This window comes from Ruditapes philippinarum, unplaced genomic scaffold (genome assembly GCF_026571515.1).
Source record: "Ruditapes philippinarum isolate M1 unplaced genomic scaffold, ASM2657151v2 ctg7620_1_1_1_1, whole genome shotgun sequence".
Taxonomy (NCBI): domain Eukaryota; kingdom Metazoa; phylum Mollusca; class Bivalvia; order Venerida; family Veneridae; genus Ruditapes; species Ruditapes philippinarum.
Window position 1 is genome coordinate 111,167 of NW_026856749.1, and position 11,338 is coordinate 122,504.

An 11,338-nucleotide genomic window follows, 5' to 3' on the forward strand; every position below is an offset into this window, starting at 1 on the left:
ATTTTTAGTTCTCTTTTAGTTTTTGGCATCTTTTTACAGTTTCCAAAACATTACTTATCTGCAGTATAAATGAACTAACATTTGCTTCTTCTGCTGTATAAGCAATTTGTATAATTATAATGAAATAGTATTTTGTATTGCAAAGTCAAAATACTACTTTGTTTACATTTCGCTAAATTTATGACACATTGCCGCACATTCAACCCTACTTTCTTCATATGTCAAAACATCTAACATGCTCTAAATTCATGCTAACATTTAAAACACATGTTTCACATTTCTAAATAATGAAAGAAATATATGGATTTCTGAGGCATAACGCGCCTAAGTATCTTATCTTATTGATTTCAAACTGATTTTTTCAAAGTGACTATTTACTTTTTACCTTACATGGCCAATATTCAAGTTTAAATAGAGATCAAATTCTTATGGTTTTCTATTATGTGATCTAAATGACCTGTTATATGTAAAGATAACCTTCAAAATTGACGTGCATTTTATCTTGAGGAGTATTCTGACCCATATTTATAAAGATGATACAGGTGAGAAATCTGGGAAAACGGATTACTAAGGTGTATTCTGATCCACGTGATTTTTTTATCTTGGGTACAACCAAATTCTCAAATTGTTTGAAAATGAAAATTTATCAAACCAGAAATATGCCTCTAGCAAAAAATAAATGCCTCTGTTGATCATGTCTACCAAGATGCTTTTTACTCAGGTCACATGACTATCTGGGTCCTCAAACTCAGATAATGTTTATTAACTGTCATCAGTACATAACCGTTTATAAGGCATCATATTGCATATTGAAAATAGTAGAAATAAACTATACATTTAGTAAAGGTAGAACACTACATATGAAGGTTAACTTGTTTTTGTTGCAGATTATTCATTTATTACAAACAAGGTACATAAATTATCATGCTAAAATATTCCATAAGATTATGCAATCATCTGTAACTTCAAACAAATGATACTGTTTGACAAAAGACACATTGTACATGGGACAATCATAGGACTTCAACTTCAGCATAATGTTATAAATTTAAAGATGTATGAGAAAAACGTGTTTTCTAAACTATTTTATTTCCATCATTACATACATAATTAATTCATGTAAATAACGTTCAAATAAATACAAAAAAGAATGTAATCCAGGACGGACAAGTATCACAGAAAATATCAAATTACTCAGAGACAAATATAGTAATATAAACATATAAACATAAGTATAGTAATATAGCAACATTCGTACAAGTATATCCTGAATCCGGTAAATGGAATATTTAGTAAGATTCAATCTAAATACAGATGATATTAACAAATATCAGTACCGTCATTTTATAGTTGGACTGCTAACCCGGCTGCATTGCTATAATGGAATAGCACTCATCTAAAACATGCACCAGACCATTATCAGATTACGAAATTTCAAACTCACGATGTAAAGTAGGTTATATCTATATTATTTCTTTAGGGATTTAATTCACATTTCAAAAATATGTTATTAACATGTTTTACATAATTATGTGATTCATAATGCATACTCCTGCATTTCCAGTATTATCTGCATTAGTTTTTGAACTTGGAATTGAGTTGATATCAATATTCTTTTAAAGCACCTAGTATTATCTTAATTATTATAAGTGATATCTCCTTTAGTCTTAAAATATTGAGATAAGTAACTTTTTTAATTACTCACATCATGTATGACAACGTTCATATCATCCTTATGTCTAGAGTTAATTACTCTTTGAACTTACAATTTTACTTTAAAAACTTATATACTTCTCGCTCGTATTGTTTTCACTGAAGAAATTTACTTCATATAATGTATTGCTTTTTCATAAGAGCATAGAAATGTCTGTTTAACTTTTATTGGCACGGTCACATGCATAGTATGTGATGCATAAGTCTTTAAGCAGTTCAGTGCTTTCTTGATATTGATTTAGAAATAAATTTATATTATAATTGATTATAATTATCATAGTATTGTCTTCCTTTAATGCATCCAGTATTTAATAAGTCGAGCGTGCTATCTCCTCTGATAGCTCTTGTTAACACTACCGTTTTGAATGCAACTTTTATGTTCGTACAATAACTTTATGGTTTTATTTTCGGTATACCGTAGACAGTTGAAAAATACTAGTCATATAGATACTCGGCATATCCGAGTGGTTAACACGTCGAAATAGTAAACTAATGGTCGCTAGCCGCAAGGGTTCCAACCTGTAAGGGGCAAGTCGTTGTTTCCTTGAGCAAGCAATTTTACACACATTTTGCAGTACAGGTTGGTTCCTGGAACGGATTCAAAAGTGTGTCTATAAGCTTATAGCTTTCTACACAATCAGCTTAAATACAAATTCTGTATAAACCAAATACATTGTACAAGGAAGAAGATAAACTATTATTCATGACCTTACTTTTTGTGAGGTTATCAATGTAGTTTCGGTGTATTCTTCGCGAAATCGGCTTATCTTTAAATGAAAAATCGATTCTTGAAAAATGCCTTTGTATACTGAATAGCAACAAGTATAGCAAACAAAAATGCAATATACAGTTCTAACATTATTCATATTCATACATATCGATATGCAAAACACAAAAGTCGCCTTCGGTACGCTAGCCAAGTCGTCATTCTCACGAATGATCATTCAGAACAAAACCGTTTGTATTGTAATTATTTCAACTATACAAATATTTGTACATTTATTTAATTTAGTTTGATAGAACTTTGTCAATGTTTATTTTTATAATGGAACCATATACATGTATTGTTTCGAGTAATTATTAACCTAATTCTTTTATTACTAGCACTTCTATAGAGCTAAACTAAACTGCATATCGTCACATTCGTACAGCAACGGGTTAAATCTTATTAAATTAGATAAAAACTTAACCCGTTATTGCACTTAGGTAATGATATCTGAATTGTCAGTCTATATAATTCAGAGTTCTGCTACTATTCAGAACTATTTATTTTGCTCCATCTCGTTTTTTTTCTCTCTTTAGATTATATTATTCATAATATATTTCTTCTTCTGTCAATATCATATACTTTAAACTAATGAAAGTACATGTAATTACAATCATCTTACACTGTTAATCGTTCAAAGATAAACAACAGTACTTGAAAATAAATATGTGAGGAGCTCTAGACACATTTAGTGCTTTCGTATATTGTACTGGAAAAACATAATATTACAATTTATTTTGACATAGTAAAAATGTTTAAAATAGAAGATATTTTTAAAAATCTAATGAATAAATAAATGGGTTTATATCAAAATCGGCATTTATTTTTACATGCCTTATGATGTTCACAGATAATTTAATATTGTGTCATTTATCCAGAGCTTGTATTTATAAAAATATCTTAACGTTTATTAAATGAATGTGAAGCTCTAAAAACTTTTATTGTTTGGCATACATTTCTCAGTATTATCCATATATCAGTCTAATTATACTATTTAAAACTATTCATTTTGCTCCATCTCGGCTTTTTTTTCTTTACTATATATTATTCATAATATGCCAATATCGGTAGCAAAACGTGTCGAGAAAGTTTCCAAATGATTTCCAACCTTATCAAGTATTACTATTTCCTTGAAGCCTACCATAAAGAACTTTCCACCTTTGAAAATAAATGACCTAAATAAACGAAACTTTCGATCTAATTCAATCTCTGTATCTTTGCTTATGTGACCTGACAAGTCCACTGATAGTAACTGAATTTTAGACTGGTAATCAGATGAAATCAACACAGCTATCTGATTAGAATTTACATTAGTCAATCTCCAAACATATGTACATTTTAAGGCAATAACTCCCACTACTTGTGTATTCCGTGCATCAATCACTTTAACTACTTTGTCATCGCATTCCAATAATGCAAGAAAACAAGTTTGAACTGTGGCTAGTCTTTTCATCAAGATTGAATCATTTTCTCTAAAATTACTAACATCAATTTTTGTTACAATGTTTGCTGTCCGAAGTCTGCAAATTTCTGTTGTATTTTCTTTAATATTTTGGATTTGATTCGAAGGTGCAAGATAAAACGGTTGTATTCTACTGTCCTGTGTTAACTTTTCAAATCGTTTGTCTAATTTATCAAAGTTTTGTTTTGATTGTTTTATTGCTATAAAAAGCTCACAATTCTGTTCTGCTTCCTGCTTTGATTTTACCTTGGTTTTAATCTTGGAAAGATCATCATTGATCAAGTCAGTGGTGTGGGTAGCAAATTTTAAATATTGCTTGTTAGCTTTGTTAATATACCCCATTCGCCTATCCATGTCAGCCTCTATGTGATCAAAGAATGTGTTGATCTCATCACGTTGTCTTCTCAGTTCTGCTTTTCCCCGTTTCTTTATATCATAATACATATTTGTTTTGAATTGAATCTTTTCTTTGCTATTTTTGATTGCTTTATCTTTCCTTTCAAGTTCGCTTAAAACAGTTTTATATTCTTCACTCGTGTGAAAGTTCTTAGCGATGTCAGGTATATGGTCGACATTCTCACATTGACGGTGGCTAACAGTTATGCAGGCACTGCAACCAAGCATGTCACATGAAAAACAAAAATATTCCACAATTTTGGTCGGATGCTTAGCACATTTCTCTACACAAACATCTTGAGCACGAGACTTTCGTGAGTCAAGTGACATTTTATCATTATCTTGAAGCACATGGTGTTTAAAAGCTTTAAATTTTATGTGAATTTTGCAACATTGTTCACATAAATATTCTGAACAGTCGATACAGAATCGCTCAGCTATGATCAGATTACCATCATTTAGGCACGGTTCACAGTACACTCCCCTTACTTCATCAAAGTCTGCTAACACCGACTTTCCGTGATCTTTACTTGTTGCCATTTTATGTTTAATGTTTTGTAACCAATATGAATAATTTTAAGACCACTGGAATTTATTTAAATCCAAAATCAGGTGGGTTTTTTTCAGATAATTTACCCAACTTATATCTTGATTTTTATGTAATATTTATTCGTTACGACGGTAACAATTTAAAGGCACAATAAATAGTGTTCACATTAAATGCATTGTACGATAGTCTTAGAGAATGTCCGGGAACCAGACTAGTACATTTCGAACATGATGTAAATATGTTTTAACGTCCGAACATACATTTTGTGAACTATTATTCTTTCCAGCTATATTCTTTGCACATTTATATGTAATACAGGCGAAAACAAATATCCAAAACTGTTTATTAGATAGTAACACTTAAATCCATAAGATATGCGTCTATACAATGACCCGGATATGAACTAGATCGGTGTTGTCTATATTACAAACTGTGTAGGAAGATGTACGCGTAAATGGGATTTTTCCCTGATGGCAGGTTACATGACATTATATACTTATTTGATTTCTCAGTGGAAAACTTGTATTTGGTATTAAGTTTGTTTGTTGTGTGTAAGTGTCATGTTTGATGTAAATTGTTTTATACAATCATCTTGTATTATTACCATTTACATTTTTTTTGCTAACATGTACGGAAGCGTCTTGGTGCCAATTCATAATGTTCTATAAAAAAATAAACTCCTACGTAGGAGAGAAAAAACCTAATTAAGAGTTAATAACTCCTACGTAGGACTTTTAAACTCCTACGCAGGGCTTTGTAAGTCCTACGTAGGAGTTACGAAGTCCTACGTAGGACTTATAAAGTCCTACGTAGGAGTTATAAAGTCCTACGTAGGACTTACAAAGTCCTACGTAGGAGTTTAAAAGTCCTACTTAGGAGTTACAAACTCCTAATTAGGTTATTTTTATCTAACTCCTACGTAGGACTTTATAACTCCTACGTAGGAGATAAAAAAAGCCTAATTAGGAGTTTATAACTCCTACGTAGGATTTTTAAACTCCTACGTAGAACTATATATCTCCTACGTAGGACATACGTAGGACTTTATAACTCCTACGTAGGAGATAAAAAAGCCTAATTAGGAGTTAATAACTTCTACGTAGGACTTTTAAACTCCTACGTAGGACTTTATAACTCCTACGTAGGAGATAAAAATCCTAATTAGGAGTTTGTATTTCCTACGTAGGACGTTATGACTTTATAAGAAATGCATACAGAATGCTTTACAAATCTCAAAATTCCGGACCGGTATATCGGCAAAGGAACAAGACACTAAACCACCCTCCCCCCGGCCGAAATTTCAAATTTTGAATATAGAGGACATTTCACCTTTGGTTCATACAGAATTGATTTAAGTTTGATTGTGTAGGAAGCTATAAGCTTATAGACACACTTTCGAATCCGTTCCTGGAACCAACCAGTACGTCCTTAGCAATGAATGTAAAGTTTCTTGCTCAAGGAAACAACGGCTTGCAGCTAACGGGGTTTGAACCCATGCTGCTAGCGATCATTAGGCTACTAGTCACACGGCCATGCCGCCACACTTCACCTTTTAATAAAGTGTCTCAGGTTTCAAGAGTGTACAGTGTCTTAGGGTGAGGTGTCTGTAAGCATTGGCGATGTATCCCGAAAAATTGCTTTACAGCTATTCGAAAAAAAACTAACTCGACAACAAGCATATAAATATCAAAATTTTAAAATGCTTTAACGATTACGTTTCCATACGAACTAGCTGAACAAAACGAGCAACTTATCCATTTTCGGCCGTTTCAAATGGGGCGCAGGGGGAGTAGTGAAGTATCTTGTTCCTGCTCCGTAAAGATTAAGAAGATAACGGTTTGCGGAGTATTATGCATGCATATGTTTAATAATTAATTACATTGTACTCGTATATCCTACTTTGAACAAAATTTAACCCATACATTTTGTGTACATGTGTATAATAAATATAACTAAACGTACATAATACAGAATCATCGTTTAATATATGCAGAGAATGACAAAACATCTCTGGCTACAGACTAAAGGTATTTACTAAAGCGGCTTGCCACAATTACAACTTGACACATATGAGCCGCGCCATGACAAAACCAACATAGTGGGTTTGCGACCAGCATGGATCAAGAGCAGCCTGCGCATCCGCGCAGTCTGGTCAGGATCCATGCTATTCGCTATCAGTTTCTCTACTTGTAATAGGGTTTGTAAGCGGATGCGCAGGCTGGTCTGGATCCATGCTGGTCGCAAATGCACTATGTTGGTTTTTTTATGGCGCGGCTCATATGTGTCAAGTTGTAATTGTGGCAAGCCGCTTTAGTAAATACCTTTAGTCTGTAGCCAGAGATGATTTTGTCATTCTCTGCATATATTAAACGATGATTGGTTTTGTCATGGCGCGGCTCATATAATTTATTTTCCTACATAATATGCTATCTTAAGTTATACTCTAGCATACATGTCCGTCGAAAGCTGTGCTTTCAGTACTTTGATATCTATCCTACGTAGGAGTTATAAAGTGCTACGTAGGAGTTACAAAGTCCTACGTAGGAGTTATAGTCCTAATTAGGCTTTTTTAAATCTCCTACGTAGGAGTTATAAAGTCCTACGTAGGAGTTTAAAAGTCCTACGTCATGTACGTAGGAGTTATAAACTCCTAATTAGGCCTTTTTTTTATCTCCTACGTAGGAGTTATAAAGTCCTACGTAGGAGTTACAAAGTCCTACGTAGGACTTATAAAGTCCTAAATAGGAGTTTAAAAGGCCTACGTAGAAGTTACAAACTCCTAATTAGGCTTTTTTTATCTCCTACGTAAGAGTTTTTTTTATAGAACATTATGAATTGGCACCAGGACGCTTCCGTAAACATGTGTCTATTAAATATTGATATTATTTAGGGCTATTTATCTCTGCACACAAATGTTTGTTTTTCCAACAAAAATAACATCTCTTTCATTATAAATCTTACAAATGAATATGAATGACAATATATCAATTCTAACTTTTAACTGCCAGGGGCTAGCTGGGTTACAGATAAGAAAAAAATGTGAAAATGTGCTATTTTTAAAGCAAAAATCATTTAGTATTTATTGTCCCCAAGACACGCATTGGACAAAGTCCGAGAAAAAATTAAATTAGAACCATGTGGGGGTATTTTTTATTATTTCATTAAACAGTCAGTCTAGGGGAACTGCGATTCTTTCAATAGTAATTTTAAATTTAAAGTTAACAGATCTAGAAAAGACAACGATGGCAACAAAATAATTCTTGATATCGAATTTCAAGAGTACGATTTACATTAATTAACATTTACGGTCAAAATAAAGATGACCCAAAATTTTACAAAAAATATAAAGGAAGATATAGAATATTTTAATAATGATAATATAATTTGGACAGGAGATTTTAACCTAATTCTTGATCCCGAAAAAAACCCTCAAAAATTATATTCATGTCATTAATCCACGGGCTAGAGAAAAGATTTTGGAACTTAAAGCTTATTGACATATGGCGCGAACTTCATATCGAAACTAAGAAAAAAATACTTGGCGTACTCAAAATCTTAGCAAACGAAGTAGGCTTGATTTCTTTCTTATCTCCGAAAATTTTTTTTCAAGTGTATATGAATCAAGGATTGATTTTGGATACAGAATTGACAATTCTATTGTCTGTCTTAAAATAAAAGGAAACACTATAAAACGAAATAAGCTCTTCTGGAAATTTAATAAATCATTATTGAAAGATAGTAAATATATTGAACAAATCAGAAATGTTGTAAAGGAAACGAAACAAATTTATGCTCAAGAAAATCGAAACTTACAAGAAATACAGATATTGATATAAAATTGAATATAAACGACCCACTTTTCTTTGAAACATTGCTTATGGAAATTCGCGGCAAATCAATTTCATATTTCACCTTCTTAAAAAAAACATTCAGACAAAAAAGAAAAAGAGCTTATCGAAAATTTGAATAAACTTAAGGTAAATGAACAAAATAATAAGGTTTGGTTTAAACATATTTATTTAAGCTCCATTGCGAAACAAGTTCTTCAAACTTATATTAATCACTTTCGAGTCTGCTTCCTGGAAGCAACCAGTACTGGTGTCATATGAAATCAAAGCACAGAAGGCGCTGAATTTGTTTGGGTCTCAGAATGTAAGAAAGGTGCAGGTTGTGAGATTATATGTTTTGTGCCACCAATGCTTTCCAGCGTTTTAATTGTAGTAAATTGGCTATAAGACTAATTGCAACACTGATATTCAATCCAATGTTTATTTGACTTTCACAATTTAAAAAAATGAGTTACCTTTACTGGGATTTGAACTCCAGACCTCTCGCTTCCTAAGCGAGCCCAAAAACCCTTCAGCCACGGTGAATTTATATGTGAACGGCCTGAAGAAAACCATGTTATTCTAAATTAGGGTTTGTAACGACTTTAACTTCTGTTTAACACAGATGTAAATTATCCTGGAGCTTACTATAAGCATGTATATTTATAAAGAATCAAAGGGCTGCAAGTTCTGTGGTATTTTCTGATCTTTGCAATCTAAATCGTACTGTATATCTGTATGCATTTTCCTGTATAAGTTTATTTTTATGTATTATAATTCCTTTTGTAAGGCACCAGAGTTTGATACATACGGAATTCTGCATAATTAGAGTTGCATCAAAAAATCATTTATGTTCTTTTTTTACGACAGCCACACTTTATCCTTGTATATCATGGCTACTTCCTTAACAAAAACACTTAAAAAAAGAATTTAACAAAAAAAAAGTTTCCTCGACTGGGATTCAAACTCGAGACCTGTCACTCACGAAGCGAGCGCGTTACCACTGTACCACGGAGTAATTATACAGAACTTGTCTGAATAATATCAAGTGATTCTAAATTTAGAACTTCCATTGCAGTCCGGGTTTGTAATCCTTATTAATTTCGAGGTATTTTGTTCAGGGTAAACCTGTTGTTTAAAATTGAAGTAAATATTTTAGCGAAAATCCTCTCGCCCAAACAGTCCGACATGTAGAATCTATATATTCCACTACTCGGTTTGTGTAGTATTCGGTAATCGACATGGCTAAAAATAGTATTTTCATTGATAAAATCATATTCATCCGCGTAATTTGTGATTGTGCATTTATTGACAGTTCTATAAGCCAACGCTATTGTTCAACTTTAAATGCGTTGTAATTTGTTGGATACTTGTAACAAAATAAAATATTTCTTTCTTTTAAATCGCTAGTTTTAAGCTGTTTTGAGAACTACTTGTTGTTAGGTTTGTCGTAAACTTCTGTGTCAGAGATTGAATGTCCGCTTTGTATTTAGTTATTTTCGATCAGAAAATACAATAAAACAATATTAGAAATCTTCTACCATTCGGGAATTACTTTGCTTGAAAATTGATGCCCTGTCTTTGACCATCTTTACGCAGTGATCTCCCCTGAATTTTTCGGCTTTAGTGTACATACAAAAGGGATGTAACCGCTTCAAAAAAGTGGACTACTTTCGGTATTTGCAATTAACAACATTAGACTCTGAAATTTCGCTACCATTATTTGTTTGGTCTGACGACCCAAACAAATAAAAACATAGTCGTGACCCGAGTAGGGCTCGAACCCATGATCTTTGGGTTGAGAGGCAGACACCTTCACCACTAGGCCACCGCTCGCCTAAGCAATCAGAAACTAAAATGAACGAATTAAATACAATAAGAGAAAAGAAATTTGAAGGTTTAAAATGGGTAGATAATGGAGAAAATCCTACTAAATATTTCTGTTCCCTAGAAAATCGAAATTATATTAGTAAATGCATGTCCAATTTAATAAAATATAATGGGGATACAACCGAAATCGAGCAAGAGGTTATAAATGAAGTCAAGAATTTTTATATAAACCTATATTCCGACAGAAAAAAAAATAGATATTAACTTAAAAAAACAATTTTAATGATATCCCTAATTTTTCTCTTGACCAAAGTTATTCTATAAAAGATAAAATCTTTCAAATATGAACAGCCCAAAAAGCCCTGGTTCAGACGGTTTTACAGCCGCATTTTTCAAATTGGACTTCTTTAATTTTGGTTGCTCTATTAAGAAAAGGCTTAATGCTTTTTACTCAAATATAAAGTCGTTGGTACAATCAAATGGGCAAATCTCGGAATGGTTCTCGATAAAACGTGGCTGTAGTTAAGGAGACTTTTTATCCCCCTATATTTTCATTCCCTGTGCAGAGATATTGGCCCTCTTAATAGGTATTAGAATAGGTAATAAGGAACACCTTGTTTCACATGAAACATGTACTATGGATGGTACAGAAATATCTCTAAAGAATACACTTTTGGTGTTTAAATTCTATGCTAACGCCTAAGGCCTTCACAACAAAAGTTATTATACACCCGCACAACAAAGTAGTGAGGAAGTATACTGGAATCAGCTTGTCCGTCCGCCGCCCGGCTGTC

General features: G+C 32.6%; 1 protein-coding gene across 1 annotated transcript; it reads right to left on the reverse strand.

Annotated features, from left to right (window-relative positions):
• Positions 1-3,527: 3,527 nt before the first annotated feature.
• LOC132747601 (uncharacterized) lies at positions 3,528-4,877 on the reverse strand. Its single transcript, XM_060737021.1, has one exon. The coding sequence runs from the start codon at positions 4,875-4,877 to the stop codon at positions 3,528-3,530; it is 1,350 nt and encodes a 449-aa protein (XP_060593004.1).
• Positions 4,878-11,338: the final 6,461 nt, after the last annotated feature.